General features: G+C 49.3%; 1 protein-coding gene across 2 annotated transcripts in view; it reads left to right on the top strand.

The window, feature by feature from the left end:
• LARGE1 (LARGE xylosyl- and glucuronyltransferase 1) overlaps nt 1-13175 on the top strand; it is a 379220-nt gene that overhangs the window by 99895 nt on the left and 266150 nt on the right. For both annotated transcript variants that reach the window (XM_040637428.1, XM_008705631.2), the window contains exon 3: nt 8839-8921. In XM_040637428.1, coding sequence (XP_040493362.1) covers nt 8839-8921 — 83 coding nt within the window. The remainder of the gene's footprint in view (nt 1-8838; nt 8922-13175) is intronic.

Below are 13175 nucleotides of genomic sequence, written 5' to 3'. Positions count from 1 at the left end.
TGCTCCCCTGGCCCCAATAATAAATGATTCCAGTGGCTCATCTCCTCATTCCTGTGTCTTCTGCCCTCTTGTCTGGGAGAAGGATGAAGGCAGCACCAGCTTTGACACAGCAGAGGGAGTCAGGCAGCTCTGAAAGCCCTCCTTTCAACCATGGGAGAAAGACTATCCCAATCCTTACTTGAAGGAGAGCTGGGTAAGGGAGAAGGAAAGAAACTGATGCCTGACTTTCAGGACTATTTAAGGCTCCAGGCTCTGAATGTAGAGCCTTCAGCATACTCCAGACTCTTACAGGAATAGTAATTAATGCTGATTGCTGATGGCTATCTCCTATCATACCCGACTGTAGGCTCTAATCCCTTTACGTCAATCATCTCAGTTAATCTGTACAGCAGACCTTGACAAGTTTTTACCCCCCCCCTTTTTTTTTATAGATGAAGACACTGAGTTCCCAGCAGGTGCTGGTGTATCTTGAAAGATGGGGAGGAGGTTGATAAGTGAGGTGAAGCACCAGGGCACCCTAAACTGAGAGCACATTATGGAAGCAAGGAAACCTTGTGAGTCCCCCAGCTTGATCAGAGCATGAGCACCGTGCAAAGAGGAGGCAGGGCGTTGGTGATCACGTCTGCTTTCACTTTTTGTGCAAGAATCTGGTAGCAGACGCTGCACTTGTACACGTGTTAGCTCCCGGACTCAATCATGAATTTCTAACTAGGGAAGCCTGAGCTTAGGCCACATAGCTGAAAAATGTGGGTTCACATTTACAAATCTCTTTTGTCTTTAACTGTGGTACAACAAAGCCATGTAACATGAAATTTACTCTTAGAAATGAAGTGTACATTTCAGTAGTGATCAGTATATTCACTTGTTGTACAGCAGATCTCTAGAACGATTTCATCTCGCAAAATAAGCTCTACCCATTAAACAGCAGCGTTCCTGTTTTTCCCTCCCCTCACCCCAGACCCTGGCAACCACCATCCTACCTCCTGTAAATTAGTCTCCAGTAGATACTTCATATAAATGGGATCTAACAGTACCTGTCTTTTGGTGACTCGCTTATTTCACTTAGCACGATGTCCTCCAAGTTCACACTGCAGCATGAGACAGGATTCCCTTCCTTGTTAAGGCTGAATAATATTTCACCGTATGTCCAGACCACGTTTCGTGCATCCGTTCACCTGACGGGGGCCACCTGGGCTGCTTCTGCCTCTTGGCTACTGTGAATAACGCTGCCCTGAACATGGGTGCGCATCTCTCTCGGAGATCTGCTTTCAGTTCCTTTGGATATATACCTCGAGGTCGAGTGGCTGGGTTATATGGTAATTCTGTTTTTAATTATTCCAGGGGCCACCATATTCTTTTCCACGGCAGCTGCACCATTTTATGCTCCCAGCAACAGCGCATAAGGGTGCAGTTTCCCCACATCCCCGCCACAGGTTGTAAATCTTAATCCCTACACTGTTCTCCCTCCTCTGCTAGAGAAGCCTACTGCAGGCAGATCACCAAGGACTTTGAAGGAATACATCCTGTGGCCATTTCGCACCTCCACCTTTGTCTCCCTGTGCCGCACCACCTCTGGCTTAGTCTGCGAGGGCCGGTCCTTGGGGCCGGGCTGCCCCAGGGGAGGCGGCTCTCTGCACAGGCAGTTCCTGGCCCCCAAGGCAACACGGACCTCACTGAAGTGCATTTGGGCAGCCTATCACAGCGTCCACCGTGCTGGGGGGGTGGGGGGGGGTTGCAGTAGCCTCCTGACTATTCTCTCTGCATCCGGTTTCCTTGCTCCCTTCCCCCCACCCCTGCACATGCACACAGAGATAACCTGTTCTCAACTAGCAGCTCGAATAAGTCTTTTAAAAAAGAAGTTGATCATTGCCATTTCTTAGCTCTGAACCCTCAAGGGGCTTCTCTCTTCACACGCAGGAAAAGTTAAGTTCTTGCAAAGGCCCTTGCTCTCTAGAAGATCTGGCTTACTCCCCAGCTTTCTCCCTGTGGACGCGTTGCCCCGCAGCCTGGCCTCCCTCTTTGGTTCCCTGCCTTTCCCTCGCACCTGTGAGGGAGTCTGGCCACAGAGAAGGTGCACCGTCTACACTTGCAGAATGGTGGTGTGTTTCGGCAACGTGTATGGGCTTTGTGGGTCAGGCAGGTCATCCTGTAGGTAGGAGCGTGGCACGTGCCGTCCATGGCGGGTCAGTATGGGGCTGCGTTCAGACAGCCTACTTTCCCCAGACATGAGTCTTCTGTAGCAGTTAAGTTTCTGCTGACCCACCCTAAAATCAGGCTCTCCCTTTTCGTATGTTCTCCGCATAGCATTTGGGTTTCTGACCGCTGAGGGTATTATGTTCTTTGTCACACAGGGAAGCCCTAAGGCAGGCCGGAAGTATGCAGGGTGGAGAATGTGGGGGCGGGGGGGGGGGGTTTCATTCATATGTTCTCCATTTACTAGGCCTTGACTATGGAGAAGGTGCTCGAAGTCCCCACTCGAAGTGTGGCCCTTCCTTGCTGAGCCCCTGACAGCTTGGCTGCCATTACAATCAGGAGGCGTCTACCCTTACTTGTAAATTATTTTAAAATTTTTTATAGATTTATTTTTGTTTATTTGAGAGAGAGAGAGAGGGAGCGAGCATGAGCCAGGGGGAGGGTCAGAGGAAGAGGATCCCAAGCAGACTCCGTTCTGAGCCAGTGTGGGGCTCAGTCTCACAACCCTGAGATCATAACCTGAGCTGAAGCCAACAATCGGACATTTAAGTGACTGAACCACCCAGGTGCCCCTATTTTTAATTTTTTAATTCAAGTATAACACAGTATTGATAACAGATAACACAATGATAACACAATATTGATAACACAATATTGATAACACAATATCGACAACACAATAGGAGGTGTCTCCTTTTGTCTCCTACAGAGTTGAAATAATTTTGTCTTTTGGGGCCATGGTTTAGTATTTAGAGGAGACAATACTCTTATCACCGGCTTCCCAAAAGAGTTAGAGGTGCCTTGGATGTTTGTAAGATGATTTTAGGTGGCTCATCAGCAATGCATTTCTTTCATTTTCATAGTTCCACTTGTGTCTTACTGAGACCGAGCAGTACGGGTTTAACAACAGGACTCTGAATTCAGCCCCTCAATTCGCCACTGACTGGCTGAGCCATGGGACCTTGGACAACACACGTCACCACCCTGCCTCACTCTTCATCTTGAATTTTGGAAAACCCTGGATATTAGGAGGACTCCGTAGAGGAATCCCACCTTAGCCATGGTTCACTTTCCACAGTTACAGTTACCCATGGTCAGCTGTCCTGGAAACAGTTGATTCTCCTCCTGACGGATCCTCAGGTCCTTGGTAGCCTGACGCTGTGTCAGAATGCCCGCGTCCTTTCCCTCACTGTAACTCAGCACCTCGGCATTTTACCTTCTTCCGTCATCACAAGAAGGGTGGGTGAGGTACAGTAAGAGACTTTGAGAGAGACCACATTCACGTAACCTGTTACAGTATACGGCCATAATTGTTTTATTATTAGTTGTTAATCCCCTGCTGTGCCTAATTTTTAACTTTATCATGGGTATGCATCTGTAGGGGGGAAAAAAGTATATATAGGGTTCGGTACTGTCCACGGTTTCAGGCGTCCTTTGGGGGTCTTGGAAAGTGTCACCTGTGTATTACTATATAGAGAAATTCTACCTTCCTCCTTGTAGAGAGGATTCACTAAGGATCAGAGAGGTTAAGGTATCTGCACAGGGTCACACAGCTGGCCAGAGCTAGAGCTGCAGCCACCCCCCAGCTCTCCTGATTTCCACGGTTTTGTTCTTTGCACAGAAAAAGTCTGCATCTTGAGTCCTCCTCCCTTGCCTCGTCCTCATCTTGAGAGTTCTGAGTTCTAGGACCTGGGGACAGTGATGGGTGCTGTCTTTTATACAAGTGCAGGAAAGGTGCTCTCCACTGGAGAGGTATTAGAAACAAGTTCTTGGAACACCCCTCATACTCTCAGTATGATCACAGTAACATCTGGTTGAGTTTTTACCCGACGTTCTTCAAAGCACTTACTAGAGTAGTGGTTCTCAAAGTGTGGTCCCTGGACCGGCAGCGTCAGCATCACCTGGATGCAGGCGGTCCTCAGGCCCCAGGTCAAACCTCTGGATCAGAAACTCGGGGAACGAGTCCCCATTCCCCCCCGGCTCTGTCTACGCCAGCCCTCCAGGGATCGTGATGCACACGGAATTTGAGAGCCACTTGTCCTCAACAGGCCCTGGAGGATGAGTAGTGCTATGTCCCTGTCGTGTGGGGGAGGGAGTTAAGGCACAAAGCTGTTGAACAACTTCTCCGTATGCTGTTCAGGCATTCTGTAAACAGCATCTGCTCGTTAGGGACACCTTGCACTCGCTTGTCAGATACGCACAGCAACCCAGTGCGGTGCCCATTTTTATCTCCATTTTACAGACAAGCCAAGGAGGCCCCAGGACATTAAGTGATGGCTCCAAGGTCACACGGCCGCAGCTTAGCTTTGATGTTGCCACTCAAACCAGATCTCTTCACTCTGGTTGGGTTTTCCCCACAAAGCCACCTCCGCCTCTGTCCCTGGCCGTGTGCTTCTCGCTGCTACCTGTCCTCAAGAGGCCTGCCTCCCCTCCCCTCAAACACAGAGGTCTGCTGCTGTCCTCGGAAGGCGGGCTGAGCCTGACTTTTCACAGCACAGATACTGGTGTTGAAATGGGTTTCCCCTCTGTCCCCCCCACCAGCAGTCTCCCTGATAGAGATGCTCGCACTCAGTCGTGCCCCCGACAGAATGCCCTGCAGGGAGTCCCGGGCCTTCTGTGTCCTGCTCCCGGTGCGCTGGGGCAGCACAGCTGGGCACAGTACTGGTCACTTCTGCCGGGCTCCCACCTCGCCTGCCATCCCTTAGTTTCTTCTGGATTTCCTTTGGCACTTCTTTTCCCTGCACCCCTATTTGAGAAAACAACCCCATGGAGATTTTTCTTGTGTGTGTTGGGGTGGGGTCAAGGGGGTTGCAGAACACAGAGAATGTTCTTTTTCTGGCCATGTTGAAGGCTGACAAGCAGAGAGCTACAAATCCCAGCTGGCCCTGAATGTCAGGAGTGACGATGGCCCTGGTCGGGTCCCTGAAATGCCCTCTCTTCCTAGAAGCTCTCTGGCATCCTCTTCGTCTAGGTGGCACAGGCTCCTCTGGGTTGCAAGGACACTGAGCTCGCTGTCATGGAGGCTTCCCAGTCTCTGATGGGACTCTTTGGTTAGCCGTCTTTCTCCCTCGTCACTTGACCCCAGGGGGACCGATTCGCCTTTCTGTCCTCTGAGCACAACATAGTGCCTGGTGTATCAGGGACCGCAGAAATGCCCATGTCGTGCCTGGATCCTCCTTCCAGGTCCCAGAAGTAAACGTCACTCACTTGGCCCTCGTTCGACTACGTCATGCTTTCAGGTGCAGCTCGTGGGTGTGTGCCAAGCATCAGAGACAGGACTGCAGGGAGTAAGCAGGAAGCTCTGTGGGCTCCCTTAGAAAGAACCTGTGGTCCGTGTGTCTGAGAACTTTGTCAAGCTGCTTGAAATTTATAAACACAACTTACACATTCTCCAGCTTGCTCTGTTAGTGCTCTCCTGCCTCATTTCACCTTAAGGATCAGCAGTTTCTCTCTGAATGCCTCTGAGCCACGTGTCCTTTCCTTCCAGCCACCAGGACCAATGCGCCTGGTACTGGTCACTGGAACTGGTCAGGCCCTAGGAGGAAACCGATGGCACACTCAAACGAGCTGGGAAGGCTTTAAGGCAGGACCACAGACGTGGGAGCCAGCGAGGGTGGTGGAGCTCCCTGGAGGGAGTCACTACAACCCCTGGGCCCGGAGGGCACGAGGCGGGTGGCCTTCTGGGGCCCAGGCGAGCTGGAACTCTGGGAGAGGGTTTCTGAAAGGTGTAGGGGATCGGACCTCTTTCCGCCTGCTCTCAGGCCTGCAAGTGATCAAACTCAACCAGAAACCCGAGGCAGTGGGAGCCCAGTTATTCAGTCTGTAAAGGTCAGGCGCTCAGGCACGGAGTGAATTGAAGAATAAGAGTGAGTTCAGAGGAGCAGATAAGATCATTGCCCCCAACCCCCATCCAAGCTTTGTGACCATAAAGGCAAGTAAGACATCTATATGAAATATAAGGAGGAAGGCTTGGTGAGTGGCCAGTGGTCACTGAATCTCATACTTAGACCCTTTACTCTGATGAGAGGACTGTCCCCGTAGTTGTGGCCATTGGTCGGTCCTCTTTAAGTCACTACATTGAAACACTTGAAACGTGGACTTCGTAGCTTCCAGACCAAGTTATGGTGGTGAGACCATATTTGTGACTCTCTAGGAATGTTCATCCCTGTCCCCCATTCACTCCGAACCCCTAACCCCTGTCCCATTCTTCACATTCACTGCTGTCCCCACAAAAGTTGGGGCCATCCCGAACTCCTGGGACATGTTCACGGCGCTCCGATTTTCTGCGTTCCTGGGTGACAGGGCCTGGCTGCCACAGCTCCAGATGAATTTATTCATGGTGGCAGGTGCATTGGATGAAACCAAAGAGATTGGAAAATTATGTAAAATGTTTGAGAATGTGCACGCTTGTGCTTACATTTAATGGGCCCATTTTAAAAAGCCCCTGAACCCTGAAGCCAAGACAAAGTTTGATCTCCCGGGGCCGCGTGTTTAAATATTTGTGATTCCAAAGAGCCTGATTCAGCTTTTATCCATTCTTGTCCCCTTCCTGGCTATGTCTCCTGCATGCAGGCGTTTTCCTTTTCATTTCCTTCGTGATTTAAACGGTGACAGTTGCATTCCGCATTATAGTGTTTCATCCTGAGTCTTTGGGAGATAATATCCAAAGATGAGCGATGGTGTCTTCGTTTTACAGGTGGGGAAATTAAGATATGCATAATAGGGTCTAATTTTATGTGAGACGAGGTCGAGTTGGTAGCTCGTGGGTCTGAGTTTCCCCGCACCCCCTCTTCTTTCTGAAAGCTGAATTTCCTCACAACAGCCCTGTGAGCTTTGGGGCAGGATAATTCTCTGTTGTGGGGGCTGCCCTGTGCCTGGAAGGGGGTCAAGCAGCATCCCTGATTGCTGCCCACTCGATGCCATAGCCCCACACACCCCCAGGAGTGACCACCAAAAATGACTCCCGACTTTGTCGGATGTTTTGGGTAGGGCGGGGCGGGGGGTGATTTTTGCCTCCTGTCAAGAACTGCTACCTGCCAGCAGAGGGATTTCAGATCCTGGCCATCAGAGATAGTGAGTTAATTGGTCTGAGGTGGGGTTGGTTCACAGGGAGTAGTTTAAAAATCTTTCTGGTGTTTCTGATGTACTATGAGGGTGAAGAGTCCCTGTTTCAGAATTCGAATCCCATCTCTCTAAGCCTGAGTCAACTTCCCTTAGTGATGTCCCGGGTGGGGTGGTGAAGTAGGTCTGGGAACCAGGGGTCATTGTCCTGAAAGGGGAGTAGGGGATTCTTCCCTAGAAGGGGAGTGTAGGGGAGTGGCCAGGGTTTCAGAACTGCATTTTTCTTCCCTTCCCCTTCTCTTCTTTTTACTTTAAAGTCATTCTAGACTCCTAGGAAGTTGCAAAAGTAGTTCATAGAATCAACAGAACTGTGTTTTGAACTTGCTGATTAGGATAACGGGGCGTCAAGAAGCTGTGCCGTGGGGACAGGGCTGTGAGTAGTTTCATGAGGTACTGGGTGCTGGAGGGAACGTCCTTGTTCTGCAGTCCTCCCAGGACCAAGCAAGGTGGGTGGCTGTTAGGAGGCCGGGTTCAGTTCACGGAAGGCTGCACTTCGGTCAAAGATACATCGAGACGTGTGAACCCTTCATTCTTCGAGCTGTTTTGAGAAGCTGATGACTTTCTGTACGGGATGGCCTAGAGCAGGGCTTCTCAATCTTTGTCAAGTTGCTGGTAACCCAGCCGGAGGGAGCCAGCCCTGCCTGGTAGCCTTGAGAGCTCGCTTAAAGAGATAACTGACTCTGTCTCTTATAAATCACTTACCGCACACCGGGGTGCCAAGGGACCCCGTTTGGGAAGCTCAGCTCTAGAGACCATCTCTGCTGTGGTTGGAAGGCAGCGTGCCCAGCACCATATTCTGCTCTTGGTATTATTCCCTATGTACTCCATGACCTCCTGCAGGATGTGTCATGGCCCTTGTGTTACCGTGAGTCACCCGATGCCATCACTTTCCCAAGGGTCACCCTGGGCTAAAGGATGGAGCCAGGGCTCATGTCTGGGGCCTGTTCTCTTGACTGCGCAGATGAAATGCGCTGTAAGTTTCCCCTCAATTCTGCGAGTCTTCAGTTCTTGGAATGATGACCCAGCTGGGCCCCTTGTTATAGATGAACCCTCACAGATGTTCGCTGGTCTCTTTGCCCAGTCAGGTGCCCCTAACCTGAGACATCTTGCGAGAACATTTCCCAACTCCGAGCCATTGCTTCTCAGTCTCAGATCCCTAACTGTCAGTTTTTTCTTTCGGGTTGTATTCTTTCTTCTCTCTTGTCACCAGTTGTCACGGTCTCCCAACGTGGGGGTAGGGGACTCACTGTTTGCCTATTTGAGCCGATCGCCCTTTCTCTCATCCCCAAAATGCAATTGCAAAGAGCCTTAATGGTTTTCAAATGATGATAGCCCCATAAACCGATTAAAAAGGCCTTAATAAAACTGTCTCAAGTTATTTTCCACAGCTGCAAACTATGTCCTTTGTTTTCTAATGATCCTCACAAGAAATCAGGGTGATTTTTCTTTTCCACGTGGTCGGAAGCACCAGGAAGGCCCTCTTCCATCTGTCTGACTGCTTGCCCTGTGTTCTTTGCTTCCCAGACAATCCACGTTGCTATCGTCTGTGCCGGGTATAACGCCAGCCGCGATGTCGTCACCTTGGTCAAGTCTGTCCTGTTTCACAGGTAAGGGTGGCCGCAGTACTCTGCGGGCTGGTGCGTGAGGCATGAGCGCGCGGCTCGTGCGTGTGACTCATACGTATGACTGCTGGCCTGCATGCTTCCTTGGGGGAGGGGGTACAGAAGAGCAACATTTCTCATCCATCATCGAAGCTGCTGTGAAAATGTGATTTTTGTCTGAAACCCTGGGGAGAGTATTGTGTTAATAATGTTTAACGGGAGCAATGAGGGGCTGTCCCACGGTATTTTAGGATTGTAGCTCTTAGACCTAAGGGGACCTTCAGGGACACCCGAATTTGAGGCTTTGGTTTCTTCATTGGCCTCCCCTGCCTGACAGTCACCAGAACTCTCAGTGTACATGTCCCTGTTGACAGGTTGTGTGATAGACTGAACGGTGTCTCCCTAAAATTGATGTGTTGGAGACCTCCCCCCTCGTAACTCAGAATTCGAGCTGTGTTTGGAGATTGGCCTTTAAAGAGGCAAGTCAATTAAACTGAGGCAATATGAATGGACTGTCGTCCAGTATGACTGGTGTCCTGATAAGGAGAGATTGGGAGACAGCCTCACACAGAGGACACAGGGAGAAGATGCCCATCTCCAAGCCCAGGTGGGAGGCCTCAGGAGAACCTAACCCTGCCGGCACCTCACCTCAGACTTCCTGCCGCCAGAACCGTAAAAACTAAGTTTCTGTTGTTTAAGTTCCCCCAGTGTGTGGTTTTCTGTTAGGACAGCCCTGTTAGGACAGACTCATAGAGGTTACTTACTCTGTTCCAACGTAGCCCCTCCCACGTCTGGGCATTTCTTTTTTTTTTTTTTAAGATTTTATTTATTTATTCGACAGAGATAGAGACAGCCAGCGAGAGAGGGAACACAAGCAGGGGGAGTGGGAGAGGAAGAAGCAGGCTCACAGTGGAGGAGCCTGATGTGGGGCTCGATCCCATAACGCCGGGATTACGCCCTGAGCCGAAGGCAGACGCTTAACCGCTGTGCCACCCAGGCGCCCCCACGTCTGGGCATTTCTAACCATCAGAAAGTCCTGCCTTATGTTAGACCAAAATTTTCCAAACCGTAGCTGATGTCTGCGCGTCCTAGTGGATCCCCGTGGAAACAGCCCTATGAAGGATGTGTTCCTCTTCCACCTGAAAGTGAGCCTGCCTCTCCCGAGTCATCTCTTGTCCAAGTTAAACTCCTGCCATTTGCTTCTACTTTTTTACAGGAACTTTCTTCTGTGTTTTCACTGTTCGGCTTGATCAATATCTAGAATCTATTGAGGGTGTATCCAGAATTGAGTTTGTGGTTCTAGCCAGTGTCCTTGGCTCTGTTCTAACATTCTTACCAAGGGTTTGGATGAAGCCGAACCAGGCTGTAGCTAAGATACAGAAGGTTCTGAGCGGTGGGAATAGTGGTGAAAAGCTCTTAGAGCTCAACGATACAAAGATCAATGTGAAGTTAGTGCCCGAATCTAGCGGTCAGTAGCAGTGGCAGAGATGGGAAGTGTGGTGGGCACCGGAGACCGGCCAGCCATGCAAGAAACTAACCATCGGTTCTGCTTTCTCAGAGCCCCACCCAGCCCCTCTGTGATGCCCTTGGGGGTCTCCCCCTTCGCATTGTTAATTCCACCCTTTCTCTTCATCCCTACTGCACCTGGCCCAGTTGAGGTCTGCGTGTTCTCTCTCCTGCACTTGGCCTTCCCGTCCCCACAGATCCAGCCTCTAAGGCCAGGCGATATTTCAGAAAGGCAAATCTGAGGTCTTCGAACCTTTCATTGGCTTCTCGTTATGGAGGGGGAGAATCGAGCCTCTTTACTGTGGCACACAGACCATCAGGACCTGCTCTTATTCTCAGCATGCTTCCTCTCTCTTCTCCTTGCTGGTACTTTACTGTCCAGCAACACTGAGCTGCTTGTAGCTTCCACCCTCTCCTGGGTGTGCCCTGCCTGTTGTCTTCTGCTCTGTTTGTCCGTTTCTCACCTCCTCCCTCCTCTTTCCCCTCCCAACTTTGCGAACTCCTTATCCTTCTAACAGGAGGCCCACCTGTACCTGTCAGTCTGGGCTAGGGTCCCCTTCTCCCAGCCCACAATACCCTGTGCACCTTTCTATCACTCTACTTAGTACATTGTTTTTTATTTATTCACGTTATGTCTTTTGTAGTAGAATATGGGACTTCTGGGGACAGAAACCATGCCTTATATTTCTGTGTTCTCCCTATCTTAGGGAAGGACTTCTCAAGTGTTAGATGCTCAGTCAATGTTTACTTGTTTAACTAGTGAATCTGGGAAACTTCATTAATAAATAACCTGAGGATCTATTTATTCGACCAGTTAACTAACAGATCTAGCTCAGACTGGTTCGACAACACACTCATGCCACACTATAGCTGAGTGACTTTCAGCAGGTCATTTTAACCCTTTAGACTTTAGTTCCTAGGTCACTAACTTTTGCTGTGAATCCCTGCACCCCAGAATTGATTAGGTTGAAGACAAAATTTATTAGCTCAGTTGTTTGTACTGAACTCACCCGGGTGGGTCTCTTCCTGGTGCCCTGCTGTGCTTATAGTCAGCTAGCAGATCTGCTCCCCACCCAGGAGTGGGGGGATTCCCTGCCTCCACCCCCATCCCTCGAAGTGGGGAAAGGGGGGAAATGAGTAACCACCAAGTAGAGAACACTGTCGGCTGGCGGTAGGGGCTCTCCGTTCCCTCCTCTTAGCTCTGCTCAGTTGGCACTGGGATTTCAGCGGCGCGTCACAGAAGGAGATGGGTTATCAAATAACGAATGACCGCGCGGGGCTCAAGCTCACGTCTCTGACTTGAAGTGAGATGCGCTTTGTACACCACCCTCACTCCTGGGCCGTTTTTGAGATTCCTTGTGGTTCTTGCAACCTTCATCTGCTGCTGGAAACCAGGCGTTTTGTCTGCTGAGCACTGAATTAGATGAGTGGTTCTCAACCTTTTTGTGTTTACTTCTTGTCACCACTAAAGAACTCCGATCCCTCCCTGATTGGAGCGGGGGTGGAAAAGCCCCCTTTTTTAGAAAAGCGTATTTGCATGATTACAGATAGTCACTTGTGCTCTTTCTCAATTATGGCAAATTTTAAAGCCATAAAAATGTTCGGTGTTGTTGGGCGTAAATATGATCGCTGTCACTTTAGCTACAAATCAGATCATTCCAGTAGTTGCTGAAACCCTAAGGAATCCCATTGAGTGTAAACTTCCACTCCTACAGTCACTGTGCTGCACAAAGATGTTACGTTTAAAAATAGCAGATTTATAATTGGCCGCTGATGGCATGCCATGCTCTCGTGGAGGCATGGGGAGTTGAGAAGAAAGCAGATTCTTAGTACGCATGAGGAAAATTCTGCATGCCACGTCACTGACTACTTGATCTTGGTTCAGATGACCGCTTCAGTCCCTCCCATCCTTGCAGTTCGACAAATGAGAAGGTCTGTGTATTGATGTGCTGGTGATAATGACTTGAGGTATCAAGACAAAAGGACTTTTGAAAGACTTTTCGCTCAGAAGGTCCAGCTATAAATACCTTCGTTGCTTCTGAGGCACGTTATGGGAATTAACCAATATATGATTGTAAAATGCTTTGGCAAATGAAGTACCTTTCTAATGTTAATAATAATATAATAATAGTGGTAGGATGCTTCTTTTGGCTTTCATTGTTAATTACAGCAATTAGCTTTATCTTCCAGACAAGATTTTCAGCAAATTTTCATTTAAGGCTTGCTGTGTTAACATCCAATCCATTTTACCTCCGTGGTGTGGCTGGTGACAGTGGGCACGCTCTAGTTTAAAAGATGGTAAAAGAGGGATATCCGGGCACTCTTATAAACTCCTACCAGAACTGGAAATTGCTATAATCTTTTGGGAAAGAAGTTCTGTGGTGCTAATGCCCAAGACCTTGACCCTATATGACTACTTCAGGGACTCTGTCTTCAAAGGATAATCCTGACTACCAAAAAAGACTTTTATGACTTACTGTTTATAATCGTAAAAATTTTGAATACTTAAAAGAACAGAAAGACTGAATAGCGGACCACCCTTTTGTGGTAAGCCATGTTCTCGGTTGGTCTTAAAACGTATGTCCTAATGTGGACAGGTTGTATTTTATGATGTAAATGACAACACAGTTCAAAGCATATGCATAACATTATTCCCCTGTGTAAGCACGAGCCACGTAACCGTGGTCAAAATATCGGTGGCAGAAAGACTGGCAGAGACCGTGTTTAGAAATGGAGTTCTTTGTGCTGTGTGTG

The sequence above is a fragment of the Ursus maritimus genome, unplaced genomic scaffold (assembly GCF_017311325.1).
Source record: "Ursus maritimus isolate PB19 unplaced genomic scaffold, ASM1731132v1 scaffold_21, whole genome shotgun sequence".
NCBI lineage: Eukaryota > Metazoa > Chordata > Mammalia > Carnivora > Ursidae > Ursus > Ursus maritimus.
Note: the sequence above shows the minus strand (reverse complement) of the source record. Positions and strands in the feature narration are given on the sequence as shown.